The sequence below is a fragment of the Zosterops lateralis genome, assembly GCF_965231275.1.
Source record: "Zosterops lateralis genome assembly, chromosome: 3".
NCBI classification, from domain to species: domain Eukaryota; kingdom Metazoa; phylum Chordata; class Aves; order Passeriformes; family Zosteropidae; genus Zosterops; species Zosterops lateralis.
In genome coordinates, this window is record NC_139764.1 from 52639787 (window position 1) to 52660222 (window position 20436).

General features: G+C 39.9%; 1 protein-coding gene across 3 annotated transcripts in view; it reads right to left on the reverse strand.

Moving 5' to 3' along the window:
• The window catches only part of SYNJ2 (synaptojanin 2), a 64551-nt gene that overhangs the window by 22595 nt on the left and 21520 nt on the right, over positions 1-20436 (reverse strand). For 2 of the 3 annotated variants that reach the window (XM_083856581.1, XM_083856582.1), the window contains 9 exons: positions 13425-13508; positions 11572-11633; positions 8738-8834; positions 5580-5752; positions 5089-5170; positions 4709-4858; positions 4446-4611; positions 2425-2616; positions 218-302 (listed from right to left, as the gene is read on the reverse strand). In XM_083856581.1, coding sequence (XP_083712707.1) covers positions 218-302; positions 2425-2616; positions 4446-4611; positions 4709-4858; positions 5089-5170; positions 5580-5752; positions 8738-8834; positions 11572-11633; positions 13425-13508 — 1091 coding nt within the window. Of the gene's footprint in view, positions 1-217; positions 303-2424; positions 2617-4445; positions 4612-4708; positions 4859-5088; positions 5171-5579; positions 5753-8737; positions 8835-11571; positions 11634-13424; positions 13509-13644; positions 13846-20436 lie in introns of those variants that run through there. The other variant, XM_083856583.1, reaches the window with a different exon arrangement.

Genomic DNA, 20436 nt, shown 5'->3' on the forward strand with positions numbered 1-20436 from the left:
ACAGATTCGGAAGGGAGTATTCGATACAAATTACCATAAAAATGAACATGGCCAGTTCCTTTGGGGAAGATATGTTCTTTGTGTTGGAGTTTTGTTTGTTTGGTTGGTTTGGTTTGTTTACAGTTGCAAGGTTTTTTTGGTTGGTTGGGTTTTTAGGTTGGTTGATTAGGGGGTTTTGTTCGTGGTGTTTTGTTTGGTGTTTTTTTTTTTTACATACCTGGCATTCACAATATTCCCTGCACTTAACTCAACCATCTCTTCAAATCCCACTGCAAATATGTCAGGAGGGCAGCTATCATCATCTGTTGGCAGGAAGGAAAAGTCAAAACAGAATTACTATTTTGTTGTTTCTTCTAATGACTTGTATTCTAATTTCTGTCAGAGATCCTTCCTGTAGTTCTATCTTGTGTATCCCCTGCCAAGCTATACATATTCATAGCTCCTTTAATCTAATCTCATAAAACATCCCCTGCAGTTCCTCTGAATTTTTTTCCTGCTTTTCTCCCACCAGTTGGTCTCCATCTCTCTTGCAGGAAGCAGTTCAGAACAGAACATTATATTGTAGCAGTGTTAAGATCTCTCTCCCCCACCCCACTCATCACTAAAGCCACAACATCTCATCACTCACCATCTCTTTCTTGCTTGTCATTTTACCCAACACGCTCTTCCTTTCTGACACAGATTCCTATGTAACTGAACTTAATTGTCCTTAATTGTGTATGTGTCACATACACACCAGTATGTCACCTCCATCCCAACGCTTTTAGTAAATTTATCTAGTTTAAGGATGCTTTTGAAGTTTCTTCTTGTCTCTTCTTCCAAGTCCTTCTTAGATCACCTCTATTTAAGGTTAGATCACCCTAGAGCACAGTTACCCCCACCCCCCCTTCCCTGGCTCTGTGGATATTACATTAAGGAAATACCAAAGATCAGATGCTCTCATAAAATAGTGTGAAGCAAATCTGTTGACCCATTAGGTCTGTCCATTGCCTAAAGAGTTGTTTGGGTTTTTTTAAGTATCATATGACCATAGTGACAGTAACTTAATTCAACATGAAGATCTAAATATAGACAAACATAGGAAGCTAAATAAGATCTGACTCAGAAATCACAAATAAAAAGTAAAATATGCAGCAACTCTGTGCAGACACAAGGGTGAAACTAGCATGACAGCTAGCCTCCTTTACTAGCTTAACCAGACAGGCACTGTCACATGTATTTCCCATTAATAATTTTGGGCATCTGTCTTTGAACACTTGCCCATTTGTGTAGGCACTGCACTGACATTAACATGGATACAGACATTTGCACAGTCACACCCTAGCCCTGCCCACTCACAAAACTCAGCTCTCTTCCAAAAGCTGCTCAGACCATGTTCACAGCTGCCTGTTCCATGTACCCCTGCACTTCTCGTTCTCTCAGGAGATGGTCTGGCAAGGCTAACACATGACAGGCTCTCAACAAATTTCAGTATTATGGGCACAGTCATGTGCTAACACAGCTGAAGTGTTTCTGAAACAGACTAGACTGGACTAATCACTTACCTAGGCTGCTCAGAATACAGTGGTCTGCACCTAACCACGTACCACTCAAATGAGACAACTTGTATAAGGGAGCCAAGGACTTGAGGAATGTACTCCTGAGCTACAAGGTTAAGTACAGGACTATGCATGTGATGCCTGCAGGAAACTAAATGTTCCACTGTAACAACAAAAGCATGGGTTTTGCTGTAGTTTTGCAACCACTCAATTTTTAAATGACAGAATATTCCCTTTTCATTTACTTTTATAAAAAACCTGTAAATCAATTACAATACCTGACCTTTTTCTATAAATAAGAAATTCAGCAGCTAATTTCATCAAGCCACAAGCGTAAGAGTTTTCTATACTGCTAAAGAAAGGAAATATTGCCTTCTACAATGTAAGTATTTTTGTCTGAAGGCTTTGATATTAACATTTCCAGAGAAGCTCGTAGTCCAGATTGTATAGATATGTTTAGCTCCAGATGAGAGACCAAGGAGATGCTCTGATGGCATCTAAGCACATAGCTCCCAGTCATGATAAAGAACAAAGAACAGAGATATGGAAGAAGAAAATTACATACAAGGTGCAGAATAGGCAGATACATCCCACGATGGCGTGAAAGAGAGCTCTGAATTCTGACTTGCTGGAAGTTTGAAACAGTCACGTGGACTGTTTCAAAGTGTTCAAAGAACTCTGACTGTCAGGAGCTCTTCACACACCATCCTATTTCTGCAAGGCCGCAGCAAAAGCATGGAAGGGCTGAACACACTCCTAGGAACTGATAGAAAATGTGCTCCAAAATGTACTGCCTTTGAAAGGCTGGTCAAGTCTTGTGTCCTGACTCACTGTCTCTAGAGATGCCAGCAAATACTGCTAACACATTTTGACTGTGAAGTCTTACCTTGAAATTCTGAAACTCCTGAAAGCTTGGGAGAATCCAGCAGCCAGTCTGTCAGTTCACTGGTACCAAGGATGTTGCTTCGAAACTGCTTTCCCCCATTGACATTCCAGGTCCCCGTGGCAATACGAATACGCTTGGAGCTTGTGAATTCAAACTGACGCTCTGACATAGCCTTCAAAATACTTGGAGTTACTGACAGAAGAAGGGAGAGAGAAAGATGATGTGTAAAAGAAGAATGTGCTGTAAAAAGGACAGAAACCATCCACACTGCAGCAGCACAGTCACTCTGAAACAATAATATTACCCCAGCAGCAACAATACAAAAGGCAGGGAATAACTCCTACGGCAATAGCTACAAGATAACTGGGGCTGATGTCAGCAATTTCTCTTCCAGAAACCAGGCACCCTTTGAAACCTTGGGAATGGCTGGTCACTCACTTTTAACTTACATTTTTCTGTACTTCTTCAGGTAATAAGCAAAAAAATCTTTTATCTCCCATAATCTTTTCAGTTTAGTCTACAGCAGTGTCATGGTTTAACCCCAATGGGCAAACAGTGCTTAGTAGTGCTTATCCCAGCCACTCGTTCACTCCCTGCCCCCACAGCAAAATGCTGGAGTGAATCACAAGAGTAAAAGTGAGAAATCTCAGGGATTGAGATAAAGACAGCTTAATGGGACAGAAAAGGGGAGGGTGAAAAGGATAATAAAATTAGAATATACAAGTGTGGCACAGTGCCCAGCCAGTTCCAAAGCAGAAGACTTCAGCCAGCTTTCCCTCTTACCAATTTATATATCAAGCATGGCATCATTTAGTATGAAATATTCCTTTAGCCATTTGGAGTCAACTGTCCTGGCTGCATCCCCTCCCAGCTTCTTGTAGCCCTCCAGCCTTCTGAACGGGAGTGCATGAGAAGCTGGAAAGTCCTTGACTTAACATTAACACTATATAGCAACAACTAAAACCCTCAGTGTGTTACCAACCTGCTGTGGTTTAAACCCAGCTGGCAACCAAGTACAACAGACAAGCATTCACTCATTTATTAGTCTCATATTAAATCCAAATCACAACATTATACTACACACTAGGAGGCCAATGAACTTGATTCCTGGGACCAGGACAAGCAACCAAGCATGTCAGAAGCCACAACTTTAACTGAAGCCCTTAGAAGTTTAGAATGTGGAAGGAAAGATGGAGAGCAGCACAGTCTCACATCAGTACAAATCTATCACTGCCACGACTCTCTAGCCTGATAAGAACTCCTCAAAAACCCCTGCTATATTCACTTATTTTGCTGAGTACAGAATAAGCAGTGTGCTTTTGCTGTCTAAGCAAATGAAGCAGAGTTAATCTTTAACTACCCGACTTGCACTGGCAGTCAGGCATAGAAAAGTAATCTATATTTTCTTTGTGGTCAACATCAGGGAACAAGCCCAGGACTGAAGTGATGCTGAATGGTTCTCTGGAGTAAAGTGACCACCAATACTTGTTGTGGGTGAAATTATCCAATATTTTGCATGTAAATATCTTCTCAGAGAGAGCTGAGTTTATTCTAGATGGGTGCAAACAAATGTGTCCATGGTGTCGTCTATTAGGAGCCTGGAATAAAGCAGGAAATGAACTAAAATAACAGAGATGTGCCTTTAAAGATCCAAATGGCTAAAAGCATGTGCAAACATCAAGGACATGACTAAGGAGATAAAAAGGCTGAGCTCAAGAGACTTCCTCAAGACAAACTCAGATAGGACAGATCGGGAAGATAGCCCTAAAATCCTTCCCTCTGGTCCAACTCTAAACTGTCAGAGAATATTACTATCAAAGAGCAGAAAAACATAATCAAAAGCTCAAAACAAAATATGAGAAATAAGCAAAAGGGTTATGCTATGGTCACTTGAAAGTGATGCTTTAAACAACAGATCTGTGCAAAAGCAGCTTATTTATTGATTTTTTTGTCAAAAGGGTACAATTCTGACCGCTAAAAGCAGATGCAAAAACAAAAGGAAGAGTTTAGACTGGCTTTACCCAGCAGTGCAGTCTGGTCCATGAGCATCTTGCCTTTGTCTGCATATTCCTCACGGTAGAAGTCACCCATGAGCAGCAACTCGATGGCTTCCTGCTTTACTGTATCAAAGAAATTTGACTGGATGGTACGAGACACAGAACGGGCACCATCCTTGAGCTTCCCAACCTACAGCAGACAGGAATTATGAATGCAAGTGACACTGAAGCATAAACAGGACATCTTTCTTTACTTGTGAATAAAGAGCGTTGCCATTTTTCTTTACCTTGTTCTTCCCCTCAACAGCACGATTGCCACTAAATACTCTGCTCAGATTTTGACCATTGAGAGTCCACATCTCCTTGTAAGATTCCACAAAGCGCTCAATTATAGGCTTAGAGTTCAAATCAAGGCTCTCTAATTGAGCAAACAGTATCTGGATTAGGTGCAGAAGGAGAAAAAAAACACAAAAAAAGAAAATTACATTGTTTTTAAATGTTTAAAGTATTTTTGCTTTTTGTCTTCAGTATTCCAGCCAGCATCATTCTGTATCATAGAGCTGGCAAGACAGACCTACATAACTGAGACGTACAGCCTCTTTCCTGTCTTTCCCATGGAACAGCCAATGAAGGTACGACAGGTATCCCACAGAAGTGACAAACTCACCTCCTGTGCAACGAAGGACTGTACGCTATTAGAACGATCCAGGCAGTCCAAGCAATTCATTCGAAAAGTACCTGTCTGCAGACTTTGGTAATCAAACACAAGAGGAGGGAGGAGAAAATGGTACATTTTAAAATAACATCTAATCATGAGTTGATTGAATAAGATCATCAAATGTTCAGCCTGAATATACCCACCCACATTTTGACGGTGCAAGCACACTGTGCACAGTATATTCCATTAACACATCTAATTACTTGACTACATCTGCAACACCATATTAGCAAATCCATGCACTAGTACATTTGCAGATTTGAAACCATGGAGATGCAATTAAGTCAAATCATTGATTTAGCACCAAGACTACAGTTTCTCTGAAAATTTTATTTCAATATAGGCAATTTACTGTCACGGCCCAAACGCAGCAAGAAACCTGGGACAGTCAGGATAAGCAGTGCACGGCTACAGTGGGACAGAGGGGCAGAGACACTCACCGTGGACTTACATGCTCGCGCTTTACGAAGATTCCAAAGTCTTCCCAATGCAACTTCAGCTGAGGCCTCAGCAAATTTTCCAGTTTCTCAGTTTTCCCACCTTTTGCAAATTGGTGGTAGTCAAAGTTTATCATGGGACTGTCTTCCGCATGGGAAGAGGCCCATAGCAGTTTCTGTTTAGATAAGAGAATGAAGGAAAACAAATCCTGCTCAAGCCACATGTAAGGATTGATACCAGCATGCTTTTATCATTAATAAGCCTTGACTGTTAATCACATAGTTTGTAGGGAATTTCGAAAGGCCAGACATGAAAAAAGCAACTGAAGTTCCTTGTTTGTTTTCTTCAGAAGTAAACCTGACTATTAGAACCCAATTTTCCTGCAGGGGAACTCAAACTCTTAACTGCAAAGTATACATCAGAATTGTGCCTTGGCTGGTGGCAGCCCTTCAGCAATGAGCTGCTGCTACCACTGTGCATGAGGGTGGACAGCACTAGCAATGCTCTGGCAGGCTCAGGGGGAGGAAGTAAGTAAGCAATTACATCCCAGGAAACGTACTATAAAGTGTTTGTGGTAAACTGCAGAAGTGAAAGAAGAGGCACAAACAGCCTCAGTATTTCATCTCCTATTTCAATGACCTCACATGCATTTCCGTAATCACCGCAAAATTTCATTAAGGTATCTGCAATAGATACAACAGTAATACATCCTGTTCTCCACAAGAAAGGCAGAGAGAACAATTGCATTAACTCAAACTATGCCAGCCTTAGTCTATTCCCCACTGCACATTCTCACCCCAAGAGTTGGATGCTTTTCTCCACTTACATTGTGACACACACTGGACAAAACAAATCTTGTATTACATTAAAAGTGTACATGTAGCAGTTACACCAGCATAATTGTATTGAGTAAGCCATTAAGCCTTTCCTGCAGAAAGAAATTTAAAGGCAGTGCTTGCAAAGACCTGTAAAATGTATTTCATTAGACTGTTACTGTTGACACCCCAATCTGCCCTGACAGATGCTGGCACTAGTAATGCACTTGAGGATGACATTTACCCACTGCTGCAGTGTAAATTATTGTCAGAGTATTTGCAACTCTACACTACGGCCCTGCTTTTACTGTAAACATAATTACATCTGTTATAGGGAATGCTTATGGAAGGAACAGCATTTCCTGGGAACAGTATTGATTTTTGGTCTGGTCTGATTCAGGTAATGCATAATGAACGGTAAATGAATGGTAATCGTGACATTCTGATTAAGAAAGCCCAGCAGCAGTAATTACAAGAATAATTTGAACCAACTCTGATAAGAATTACTAAGGTTGAAGCAAGAATGGAGAGAAGAGAAAGAAATAAAAGCAAAAAAAAGATGGAGAAACTAATGATGGGAGACAAGCTCGCAACCCTAATCACACCCCTATGAATTACTTTATTTTAAATTCAAGCCCTTTAAAATCATCAAAGTAAAATTAACTCTATATTCTTTCCTAACATCTGTTTCTTAGAGCACAAAGATAAAGAAATGACCAAGGAGTCATTCTGAATGAACAGAAAACTTTAGTTTTCAGTGATGTCAGTCTAAATTCTTCGTGCTCACAGGGTATTTTCAGAGTTTATTTAGTTTTAAAATAGACAAAAAATGTAACAATTTAAACAGAACAAAATGTATTTAAATTAAATTAACAAACACAAGGTCTTTATTCTAGAGCTGCCCAGTTTCTGACTTAATGTTTGGTTGCATGATATTGGCTAGAACATGGTCTCCAAGAATGAGAGAATTTGAGAAAATATCAGTATCAAATTATCAACAAATCTCTCATTTTTATCCATGTAAATTATTTCAGCATTTCAGAACTGGTTTATCTTTTACCTTTACATTTCAGTGGTGTTTACAAAACAAAGCAGAAAAAACTATTACAAAGAGAGGGAAACCACAGGTTTACAGAGGCTTAGCCGTGTCACACAGAAATTCAGTAAGAAGCTGAAAACATAAACCAGTACCAGACTTCACTCCTATGCCTTCCTCACCACCTTGCAAGTTTTAGTCATTAAACACTTTCTTTTGCCACATCCTGTACAAGGGGAAACCTTCACTTCATCATTTTCTGCTGGGGAAGTAGACAGTCCTTCCCAGCTCCTTTGCAGGAGGAGGAAATGGTCACACAGAAAATCTGACAAAAAGCTTGACACTCCCTGTAATAGTTCACTATTGCAACAGAGAGGGATAGAAATTAGGCACCATTATCTGACCACAATTTGTATTTTGCTTAGTTTGACATAGTAAACGTTTCAGCTCAGAACGGCTGGTATCATTCTTCACCAATGATACATACATGGCACTTACTACAGGTGTCTCCTTAAATCATCTTACCATTAGTTTTACGAACATAATCTCTGAAGTATCTATGTCAGTTTGCTAAAGCAACAGGCACTTAAGGAGGTAGACTTCCATCAGCTCCCAGCCAGATTCAGGCAGTTATAGCACTGCTGAAAATCCCACTCAGGGCTAATCTGTGGCTTTAAGTTCACACTAGTTTTAAAAAGAATGCCACACTAGAAAAGGAGCACAGCTTTAGTTCTACAATGTCTGACATCCTTGCTTTCAGTTATTAGTTGTGCCTGGGGATATTTAGGGGCCAGGAAAATCTCTCTTCATATACCAAACTGTCATCTGGTGCTCAGGCAGCCAATTCCCAACACAATCAGTGCTAGATAGCTATTTCCCATTACTATCAGAGCACGACAGCTTAGTGATGCTAAGTCACCATGCTCAGTGACCGAGGCTCAGGGCCCGGCCCCCAGGTAGCTCTGGCAATCCCAGGGGGGCCCTGACTGCAGAGGCGGCTACATAAATGTCAAAACTCGCTATGATTCACTTTTGCAAATGTGAACTATCCTTAGGAGTATTCAGGGAATTTCTTTTTAAGTTTGGTTAAAGAGAATGTACACAAATGTGTGAAGAAGTAAGCAGAAAGGAAGTGCTGGAAACTAAGCCACGAAGCAAAGAAGCACTACTCTCAGCATGTAACATGTGGTTAAGAGTTAACATAATTTCTTTAGAAATACTATTCATCACTTCCTGGGCCAGAAGGAAAACAGAAGAACATGGAGGCTCAAGGGAAATCAGCGGTTAAAATGAAAATTATTGCTTTTACCTTAAAAGCTCTGTTGAGCACCTCCTCTCCTCCTCTGCTTCCCAATAGGTTAACGATCACTTGTTTTCCATACTGCTCTTTCAGAAGCATCATATGCCTACAGCAAAAGTAACCATAATAGGTACTAAACAAAACTAAGTTATGTAGCCTACTGCCATTTTCAAAATACAAAGTAGAGATCACTGGTTGTTTCATCCAGCAGAAAGTCTTAGCCACACCATCTGCAGACATCTTTCTCAGTTTCCCTGCAATCAATTATTAAAGTAAAAATGGTGAAAGTATGCAGTTGACAGAAATGGTATTCTGTATTGAAGAAAGAAGTGTCTTAGGAAATAAGCCCCCAAATCTTTTATGTCACTGTTAGCTTTGCCCTTTACACTCCTACCTCTTGGCTGCTAGCCTGGGAACTACACAGAAAAGACAAGAAGAGAGGAAATGTACTACACTTCAACAGGAATTGTCAGGCACCTTACAGAGCTGAGACTACTAAGTGTCAGCAGCAGCAATGGGGCCTATGACTCCAGTGCCAAGGCCAGAGAGGTCCAAACACACATCACAGGTGACAGGGTTCAAATATCTCTCAGCTACTGCAACATGCAGACATTCAACTCTGAACTCAAATCAAGCAGAAAGATGAGTAATCATAAGAACTGCTGCACTGGATCAGAATAAAGGTCCTTTTAGCCAAGCTGTCTGGCCCAGATTCTGCAGGAAAAGCACAATATAGGACAAGTATAAAGTGGGCTGGATTTTTTGCTCTATGTCATGAAAATCTCAAAGCCTGACATTTAGGGACTCTCAAGTTAAGAGCTTTTAGCCAGATGCCAAAACACCCCTTCTCCCCTCAATACATCTTTTTCAAGTTGGCATGTATGGTCTGCAGAAGCTGTGCTGGCTCATTAAGAAAGAATTAGATCCTGAAGTTGATTTCTATCATGTACAGACAATGTTGTAGTAGTACTTAAGAGGAAGCTGGGTAGAAATAGACAAGAAAAATAAACACTCGCAAAAATGAGAAGTTATTACATGCTGCAAAATAGTGTGTAATGGCAAAGTGTGAGAAAAACAGCAAGCACATATCTTCTGACATTACTCTTTAAATCCTTTAACCAGAAATAAGTTACACAGAAAACCATGGAAGGGGAGAAAAGAAAGAAATCATCAGCATTGCCTTCAGAAAATATAGCTAAATATATTTTCTGGTGCATTCCTGATTCTGCAACCTGTCCTCTGTATGCCAACTCATCCAATATAGTTGCACCCCTCTGATCCCAGCATCAACACTCTCTGCCAGTGTTGCTTCCTTGCAACAAAACTACTGAAGCTCAAGTCACCTGTCTGAATACTGTAAGCAAAGCTCCCTGTGGATTTCTCAGGGAGAGAGACAGAGGATGAAAAAAATCTAACAAGATTACCATCCATTTCTCACATAGTTAAATGTAACAGGCAAAATTAATATCTTGGAAAAACTGTAGCAGATTGTTAAATTCCAGTGTACTTTTCCATATATGCAGCCACTTATTCCTTGCCCATTTTCCAAGGACTGTCTTTTGCAGATTGGTAAGCAGAGAGATCCCTAAATTCATCTAACTTACAGGCACAAGGGAAAGAAGGAATAGTGCAAGTTTGTCCTTATGTTCACCTTTCTTAGGAGAAAGCTATTCACCACATGTATAAGGGTCAGGGCTAAAAGGTCTTACAAAGTTGTTCCTTCCGGAGGTACTCTCAATTTCATGGGCAGTACAAAAAGATGCTGAATAAGTTATTGTTTTCTTCTTACATGAAATATCTCTGTTGTAGAATGCAAACCTCTAAGGATGGAGCTTCAGACACACTGGCAGGGCAAGTTATCACAGCACCAGATGGCCACGAGACCAAGAATCTCAAAGGCACTTGAATTCAGTAGGATTTAAGACCCTGAAAAGCTTGGAGAATGTAGGCCAAGAACCTCTGGAGCAGAAACTTCTGTGGTGCATAGTCGCTTTAGATTCTAACCCTGTTTGGGGTCTCCAGTGTTGCAAAACCATTAACAGTCAATAATGGCCTGTGCTAACAGTTGTGGTGATAAAGTGGCCTGACTCAAAATCAACATAGAACCTGATCTGCCAAAACCAAACCGAAACAGAAATTAATCGTTTGACTTGCACTTACAAGGTGAAAATTTCCCACAGACCAAATTCTTCATGTGCTTTTCAGGCACTGTTCCCATGGATATCAGTAGAAATACATCCTTAGAGATAGTACTTCCTGGTCAGACATTCAAAGGAATCAAGCTAATGCATGTCTTTTTCTAGTTTCCAGCTAACAAGCAGAGTCTTAATGGTTTAAAAATGTTTACAGCCAGTCTTTGTATAAAATAGAAAACATCAGCATAATAGCATCATACAACACTGGTCACAGAATAAGTCACTGCTATTTCTGTGTAGGAGTAAAACAATGAAGAAAAGACCGAATCTAGAATGTCCTGAAAGCAGTGTTTACTCTTTAACTATTTCTGTTAGAGTGGTAAAGCACACATATTCTGTGCATCGTAAGTGTAAACTCACATTTGTTGGCTTGTGAAGGTTTGCACAAACCTTTCTCTTGCATATCACTCAGTATTTCTAAACTTTTACAGAAACAAGCCGGAAGACCAAATTAATTCAATTACCACTGAAAACAAGAAGGAAGAAAAGCACCAAAAAAGTGACTAAATTAAGTAAACCAATTTAATAATCTGCCACACCTGGAGGATTTGCCACATCATCTGAGAGATATTTCACATATCAAGATTTTGTGGAACCCTGGATACATGCCAGGCTGCTGTGTTGATGCCAAAGTGGAATGAAACTTACCTGTCAAAGGCAGGTGCATTGGCTTCCAGACCTCTGTTAAGCCTTAAATGGCGGGAACCAACCTAAAATAAAATATTAGAAGATCAAGAAAGAGAAAAAAACTTCTTAAACTGCTGGAGTCCTAAGTCACTAGATGTCTCCCTTTTTCCTTCAGAGAAAAACAATTTTTTTAACAGCACCAGACATCTCTAACAGACTCCAACCACCCCCACACATAATATCCTTAACACAAAAACCCCAGCTTTTATTAGACAACATTTACAATTACAAGTGAAAACACAATTACCATTAAGCAAAGGGATACCTACACATCTTTTTATGGCCAAACAAATCACATCTCTTTGCCAGCTTCCTCTTGCAAACTGCACACACTGCCTTACATGAGTATGCTGTGAGCCTAGCATTTTTACTGCCCTTGCCTGGGTAGAGAGGGCTGCATTTATGCCAGTTCCATGGGTTGTTTATTCCGAGTTGTTTCAAAAGTATCAGAACAGTGATTCAAAAATATGAAGTATTAAATTCTGTACCATCAAACTAACAGGTCTTTTGATATGGATGTCAACAACAGTAGCCTCAAGTTCCTTTTGAATTGTAGCTACTGTTACCACATTATCACAGAGGACTTCTTTCCTCTCCAAAAACCACACTCCTAAATATGTATAGGAGCATGCACTGTTTCCTGTACTTCATCATCTTTATTTGTTTTTCATGAAGTTTATTTTTGCAATTCTTTCTAATGCCAGTGCCAGTACATTCATACCCAAGGAGTAAGAGTACATAATCTAATCCAGATTAAGCAAGAAAAACCAGGCTAACTAAAAAATGGAAAATTCTGTTTAACTAGAGATATTACCCACTAGCCAAAAATACTTGAGGGAATGCTCAATGGCTCTGTAACACACAGAACAACAGTGCTGGATACAGCTACACCAGGACATGCACAACCATATGGACAAACTTGCTTTACTAAAAGAAGGAAGTATTGCACTGGATGGTGTTAACAACAGAGATCCTTTAGTCATTTCCTTCTGTGCTAAATCTAGTGCCTCTGAATAGTACATAGGTTCTAGTTTTATGATCAAAAAAAGTATCACATTACCTTTAAAGTATCCTGAAAACCAGTTATGTGATGTACTTTCTCTACTAACACACACAAATATATGTGCATATTCATTTCAGTAGCCTATCCCTCTCTTATGAGAATGCAAAGTGTGCTAGGAAGATTATTATTTGGGCTTACAACTGTATATAAACTGCAAGTCACAGACCATACATAACCCACTAAATTTGATGCAACAATCTCATTATGAAATCCTACATCTCTGCCTCACAAAAGATCAGATTAGATCATTATCACTCTTTTGACTTAAATCTCAAAAATGTATCATCCTGACATTTTACTTTGTTTCAAGGTACCACACTCCTATAGTGCACTGGTATCCCTAGATACTCCAATTGTATTGTGGAAGTCAATATCATCAAGCCAACCAGGCATTTCAGAGGAATAAGTTATACCAAATGAAACTGAAAATGTTATAAAGATATAGCTCTAAGCTTCAGCTCATAACATTAGGTCCCTTACAAACAGTTAGCCCCTTACAAACAGCTCCCTGTAGAGGCATTTAAACACACAAAAATGTTAAACTTCAGTCACCTATAGCCATTTGTCTGCTGTAATTCTGTTTATCTAAACACACAAAAATTCCTACAAGATATACCTAAAACGAAAGAGCTCAGCACTTTCACAGCTTTGAAGCTCATTTTAAAAAAAAGCCCATAACTATTTTATGTTAATTCTAAATTATAAATAGCAAGAGAAAGAAGCAAAGTAGGATTTCCAATTATTTGTTTACCTGAAGCCCCGTTTGCTCCCAAAACAGTGGAACAGAACCTCTGAGCTGCACAAAGGAAGAGACATCATCATCCAAGTAAATTGTCTGCAAAAACAAAATAAAGTAAAAGAGTTCTGCTGTTAGATCAATCAGCCTGTGGACCCTTCATCAACTGACAGTTAAAGACACTGAACTCAAAGGGTAAAAAAAGGAAACCATGTATCTCCCCGTATCCACTTACCGCTCAGCCTCTTTTCCATAGTCTCACAGGCAGTGGAACAAAGCACAACGTATTTGCTTTCATGTCATCACAGCAGATTCAATTCACTTCTCACCAGAAACAAGAGAAAACTTAAAGCACCACCACATCTTCCACCCACAATCAAGATGGATCTGATCTACTGGTGGAGACACTCAGAAAGACCAGGCAAATACTCTCCTGCTGTCCCTCTCACAAAACTTAACTGTGCAAAATGTCATTGCTCCTTGTGACTGATGATGGGTAACGTCAGGTGGAGGATAAGCTTATCTCCTGCTGTATTTACCATTTCTTATTTCACTGCGTGCTGTGCCTTGTCCGAGAATCCAAATAAAACTCTGTGAAACCAGCAGCTTTGCCACTCCCATCCTGAGGTACAGTGAACAGCAATGTGATCTACTCCTTTCCCAGGGGGCTTATGGCAAGAGGTTCCAAATTCTCCACTTCCTTTCCCAACCAGACCTCAAACACTGCCTTTATGTTGTTCTTATGATCACTGTTAACAAGCTGATTTTGTGATTTCCCTATTTGCCTTCCCCCATCCACAGTCCCCAATCAAAGTGTTACATTATGTCAACTTAGCATAAAAGGTCCTATGTTCAGATTCAGTATGACCACAGGGCAACTGTGCAAAGCTAGGCTCACTCCTCTGGCCTATACTTAGCAGTGGAATCCTGGCTGCTCTCCACGGGGGACACATGATACACATGATACACATCTCCGTTATCTCATGCATGACAATGACTGCTCTGCAGCCCTGGGGAGGAATGGTATCCAGGTTATCCAGGTAACTGCACTCACTGCATCATATCATTTGGCATGGCTGCTGCCAGCTGGCTAGTAGCTCTGAAAATAGAATAGAACACGAAAATGGATTTCTCTACAGCTTTAGAGCTGTTTTGTCTTTTTGAATTTGCCACTAGATGTGGCCAATGGCTGGCTCAGGGAAAGTGCCTGACCTTGACCTCTCATCTTCATAAGCATTAACAATGTACAGTTTTTAGAACTATATGTAAAAAAGAGGTAATTAGACAAAATTGGCAACAAAACATTTATCTAATATTTACCATATTTTTGCAGAGCATTTAAAACTGTCTCCATTTCACTAAGATGGAAGATTTAAGTGGCTTCATCATGGACACAATGTCAGTGCTAAAAGGATAGACAGCCCAGACTCAGTGCAAAACTGTTTTGATCTTTTTAACCTCTCACCAAAGCATTAAGAGCCCTTTTTTCTGTTACATTCCATCCTAGCACAACCCCCTGCAAGAAAGGGGTTGCTCAGAGAAGCTTTCCTGCAAGGCCTGTGTCACAGTTTGAGTTATGTGGCTCTAAAACATGCTCTCCCAGTAAAGTTTTCTGAACATTATTGGCACCTGAGTGAAGGAGCTAATTACCATGGCAACACACTAGTGCACCTTTTCTCTGTACATTTGTGCTCAGAAGAGGTCATTCCTCCTGCAGCTGGACTATGAGAGGAATAAGCAGCTCCATCTTCTTCCTCTTTATCACATTCTCCCTGAGATTGGTCATGCCAAGATGAGCCAGAGACCTACACATTGAATCATCTTTCCACTCATAGCTATGGATGCACAGAAGCTCATTCCAAGGTAAAGCAAATTAATAGCACTGCTACAGCCCCAGCATTATCCTGACTAATATTAAATGAAGATCAGGATCCAAATTTGTGCTAAAAAAGATTCAGGACTGGCCCACTTAAAATTTTGACAATAATTATCACCTTAGCAATTAATGAGTAGAAATGAAACATCTAATGATGAAAAATACAGGCAAAGCTTTACCTGAAGTACAAGGTGGCCACTCAAACACCTTGCTACAGAGGATCGATTTTCTTTACAGTATTCCAGGAAGTCCCTGTTTCCACACCTAACTGCAAGACTGACAGCTCAAGTATTTCTTTGGCCAGCTCTTTTAGACATCCAGCTGCAAATCTCTAGACTCGCTGATTAACAGATAGTAATTCTAATTCAGTACCTGGAGTTTAACATCCTTCTGAGTTACAGTTTAAATGGAAAGCTTTTCCTCAGTTACAGACCATGAATATATAATCTTTCTTCCTGCCAAATATAGAAGAAAAATACTGACCGAACATTTATTTCCTCACTAACAGATGCTCTATTTCCACTTATTAGTGAGTTAACAGATGTTCGTTACCAGTACCACTCATATTTTCTGTTTACTAGTTTTCACCGATTACCTCTTCTGTTTTCTGCTCCATTGAGCTGTCCATTTGGAGAACTGAACAACAACCAAAATATTCAAACTATTTGATCATTCCCGTAACCTAAACAGGATGCCTACCCCCTGTAATGGGCTGGGGTACCCTCTGTCAAGCTGAGGTCTAATACAGGACTCTCCTATGACGGCACAGCATTTTAAAGGAACACATTTTTTATGTATGTTGCCATGTAGCTTTTAGAAATTAGATGAGGTTTTTGAACAGGGAGCACAGCCTCTCCAACACAGGCACTCACAAGAAAGTACTTTTTTTTTCCTGTTCTCCTACAGGGCTCATCATTCTGTTCTCTGGAGCAATCTTCTGGTCTTTCACAATCCTTTCACCTCATTCCCATGACCCAGATGAATCCAAAATTACTTTCTTCCAAGCTACCAACGAGTTGGAAAAAGACCTAATACTTTTTTAATGAGTGGGAGACTCATTAAAATGACTTTTCTGCCAGTCATTCCTTCCTAAACAGACTCTAACCATTTCATTAAGCATTATAACTGTGCAAATCTTCCCTCAATTTCAGTAATACCCACTCAATTCAGTAATTCCACCCAATTTCAGTAATTCACCACTCCAAGGAACATGATCCTTGATCCTGACACTGCCTTTTAGTGTACATGTCCCTTGATCTTACAATATTAGTGGCAACAGACTTCCTACCAGCAGACTTGTTAAGCGAGCAGGTTTAAAGATTTAAGATAACTTTCCAGATCAGGAATGGATATAATCTTAGCAGCCACATACACTGTAAGAAACCCTATTTGCTAAAATCTTAAATAAGCACTGATAATACATTTAGATTGAAATTACACTCATAAATAAAAGATTCCAACTTTGTTGCTTATGCATGGACAAGTGCATAAGCACTTAATATTCTTCACAGCCTTGATCAGTTTTTGTGTACAATGTCATGTTTTCTACAAGCACATATGTGCCCCACTTTTTGTTGTTCTAGTTTTGATTTTATTACCCTATCCTCTAGCAGAGCCATTTCCCTTATTCTAGGGTACCAGACAAAAGATTAACAGCTCTTTAGGAAAAGAAACTTTAAAAAAAGTGAAATGCCTTATGTCCAGAATTTTCCTGTCCTCTGCTTTCCTTTTCTCGTGGGCAAGAAGATCATACTTGTTTTTCTCTAGAAGTTCAACAACAATCAGTTACTTTTTGGACAACACTTGGCATTAAGATTCACACATACTGCTAAATCTCTGTCTTTGTGAAGTCTTATCTCTTGTCTTAGATCCAAAATTACAGCAAGTTGGTGCCTTTGTACCCCAGGGAGAATGTTCATTCCTATCAAATCCTCAAAACATTTGAGGATTACTTCATTAATCTCAAGGGTTCTGGCCCATGCTACAATCCAATCCAGTCAGCTGCATGAACTTTCAGACCAGTCTCCCATCAGACAGCACTGTAGTGGCTGGATGTGGAACCCATGTGGAAGACCTATTTGCCTTAACAATGGATTACATGGCCTCTGACCTCTGCTGTTAGAATTTGCCATGTTTTTCTTTCAGCTTTTGTGGTCTTAGACTTTCTTTGTGGTCCCTTTTTTCCAACTCAGGATCAAAGGTGATAGTACTGACAGTTCAACTGGACATTTTTCAGTCATTCTCTTCTGTTACTTAGGGCCAGACCTTGCCCATGTGATCCAAGGATCTTTCCTGGTAAAAAAGCTTCATGCACAGGTACTGCTAGAAAGCTTCTGGGCAAAAAGCAAACATCTGTGCCAACCCACAGGTGTTCTAATCCCAGCATGCTGTGCCCATTTATTGCTTTGGATAATTTTATTCACTAATCTCCATCACTCAGTTGCATTAGAAACAAATAATCATCTGGTCACAACTTCAAACAGTGGAATTCATTACAGATTCAAGGGGTACACAGAGACATAGTCCCCTGATGAAATGGATACTCAGATGGCTTATTCAGGGATCTCCAGCTCTGACACACAAAGAGCATGGACAGCAGATGGCCTAAACATACCTCTCTGTGAGTCCCTTTAGCTCAGACCATGGGACCCAAGGATATATTTGCCAAAATAATCCTTTTTGCCTTGCCTGGGGTCATACTAAAACTTGATCCAGAAAATAAATCAACCACATGATTGCATCCATTCCTCTCCTGGAGAGCTATCCAACACAGTCTAGGAGGTATTGTGAAATAGGGATAATTTTCCTTAATCCATGCTTGACATTTTTTTCTGAAATTGGAAGAAAGGGAAGGTTAATCCAAATTCATGGTATTTCCTTTTAATGCTTTCTCAAGGTTTCAATTTTCTTTACTGAACAATTCCATAAAGGGGAAAAAACTGAAACCATTTATTTGTCTTTGGTTAGTTAGAATTGCTCCTTGTAATCCCGGTACTAAGATTTTAGCATAGCTTTTTGGAGGATAACTGAGAGAAGAGCAGAAATGTAAACAGTAACAGGCACACAAACTAAATGAAGAAAGCATTTTTAGTTCTCAAAGCTATCAGAAGAAAATAATTACAAAAATGCAACACAGTCTCAACTTCAAAGGATTACTAGGGGAGGAAGAAAAGGTGAAGAGAAACATTTAAGCTACAACTGAGAAACAGAGACTGATTTAAAAGTTACTTGAGAATTATCTGCAATACTACAAACACTGCGAGTAGAAAGGGCTACTATGACATTACAAAATATTTGTCAGCAAATCTGAAAGTACACATTGAAGGGATTGCCCTCTTTTCCCCTCATTTTATTTTTCCTTAAGTGTTTCCTATAATATTTTCTTTCTTCATCAAGACACAAGCCAAATGGTCAAAAAAGCTTAAAGATATACTAGAAGTTGTTATTTTGGGGGGGGTTCTTTTTAAGAAAAAGTGATATTTTACTTTTTCCCCCTTCTCAAACACTGAGTCACAGCTAAGTGAGCCCACAAAAAAATGACTCATTGCAGAGCTGAAATGCCACAAGGCTAACTCAGTAGGAGACAAAAGCATACCATCTATGCATAAAAGAGCTGCCTGGAGATAAGATTAATTGTTTCTCCCTCTTCTAAAAACAGAAAAATGTTTGAAGCAATTCCTACAAAGAGGGGGAAAGTCCTGGGTTTTCAGAATCCTAGGGTGCTATTTATCCATAAAAGCACATAGCCAACATGCCATTATACTGTACAGGCCGCAGCAAATGGAAACATAATGTTATTCAGCCAAGATATTACCTCATAGGAGATTAGTCAGTCTTTTACTATGAAAGTAGGAGAGAGTTTATTCTTGGACTCTTCCTTCCTAATGGCAAGGGGATGCCAGCTTGAACTGGATTTCAGGCATCCTAGTGGTTAGCCCAACTTTGCTGTCTTAGGACATGCAGCTTGGTAAAACTAGTGTTTAGCACTATTAGTAACAGCAACCTTCTTTTCTTTGGTTTTAGAAACCAAACAAAAACACACAAGCCTTTTAAACTGCAAAGTCTTGCTATAATTTTGAACCTACTCAAGCCTTTCACCCTAAAACCGTTTCACCCTTGCACTTTTGCTTACCCAGTTGAAAAAACATCCAAAAGCCTCCCACTTCAGCATCTGGCTGAATGGGAACAAAGCACAGAAATTCCCATGAAGAGCCTGACCCAGACCCAGCTAACGGAAGCATTAACAGTCAAGTACTATTTTACCACTCACCAGGAGCCAATCCTCAGGTTTTCTGCTGGAATGCAAAGGCCACCTTATTTCTCATGCTAATCATTTGTAACATGATATACTCCAGGATTACAACAATATAAAATGAGTTACTTCTGACCCATCTGGTATGCAGTATAGCGGAAGGATTTCCCATAATATGCCAAATGCTAAGTGCAGTGCCACAAATGTGAGACTCACTGAAAAAAACCTGACAACCCTTTCTAACTTTTTCTTTCCCCTGCATTTTAGCAAGAGAACATTCTTCAAATCCTGAGTAACAGGATTAGTGCTTTGCACTAATATTCATAAGAAGATACTCAACTAAAAGAGCAAAATGTACCAGGTATCACTCAAAATGGCAGATCTCCCTTCCTCTGTTCCCAGATTCCAGGGGAAAATTCCGCTTTTCAGTAAGCAGACGTAGCTGTATCTCCCAATGCACTGACAGACTTTCTAGAAAGGTGTAGATCTTGCAAGACTTGACTTGCAATTGCTTTGGAGCAGTGGCACACAAGAGAATTATTAGCAGAGAATTTGGAGGTTGACATTAGAGACCCAAGTGCTGCAGGGGAAGAGCTTCACGTTCAACAAGCAAAATTTGTGGGAGCCTGAACACTGAGTGGAAAGCTGTCAGCCTAACTGAAAATGCAGACAAGCCAGGAAAAGGAGAGACATGAGCAAAAAGTCACCCACATCCCCAGAGAGAACTCTGACCACTGGGCAGAAAGTCACACGTGTAACATTGTGCATGCTTTGAGCACCTCTTGGGAATCAAACCTCACCAGCAGGCTGGGGAATACCAGCCTGCAACTCCTCCAGGCATCTTCCTGAGGATCAAAGCACTGTCAAATCTAAGGTATCTCTACATGGGTCTTTAGGCA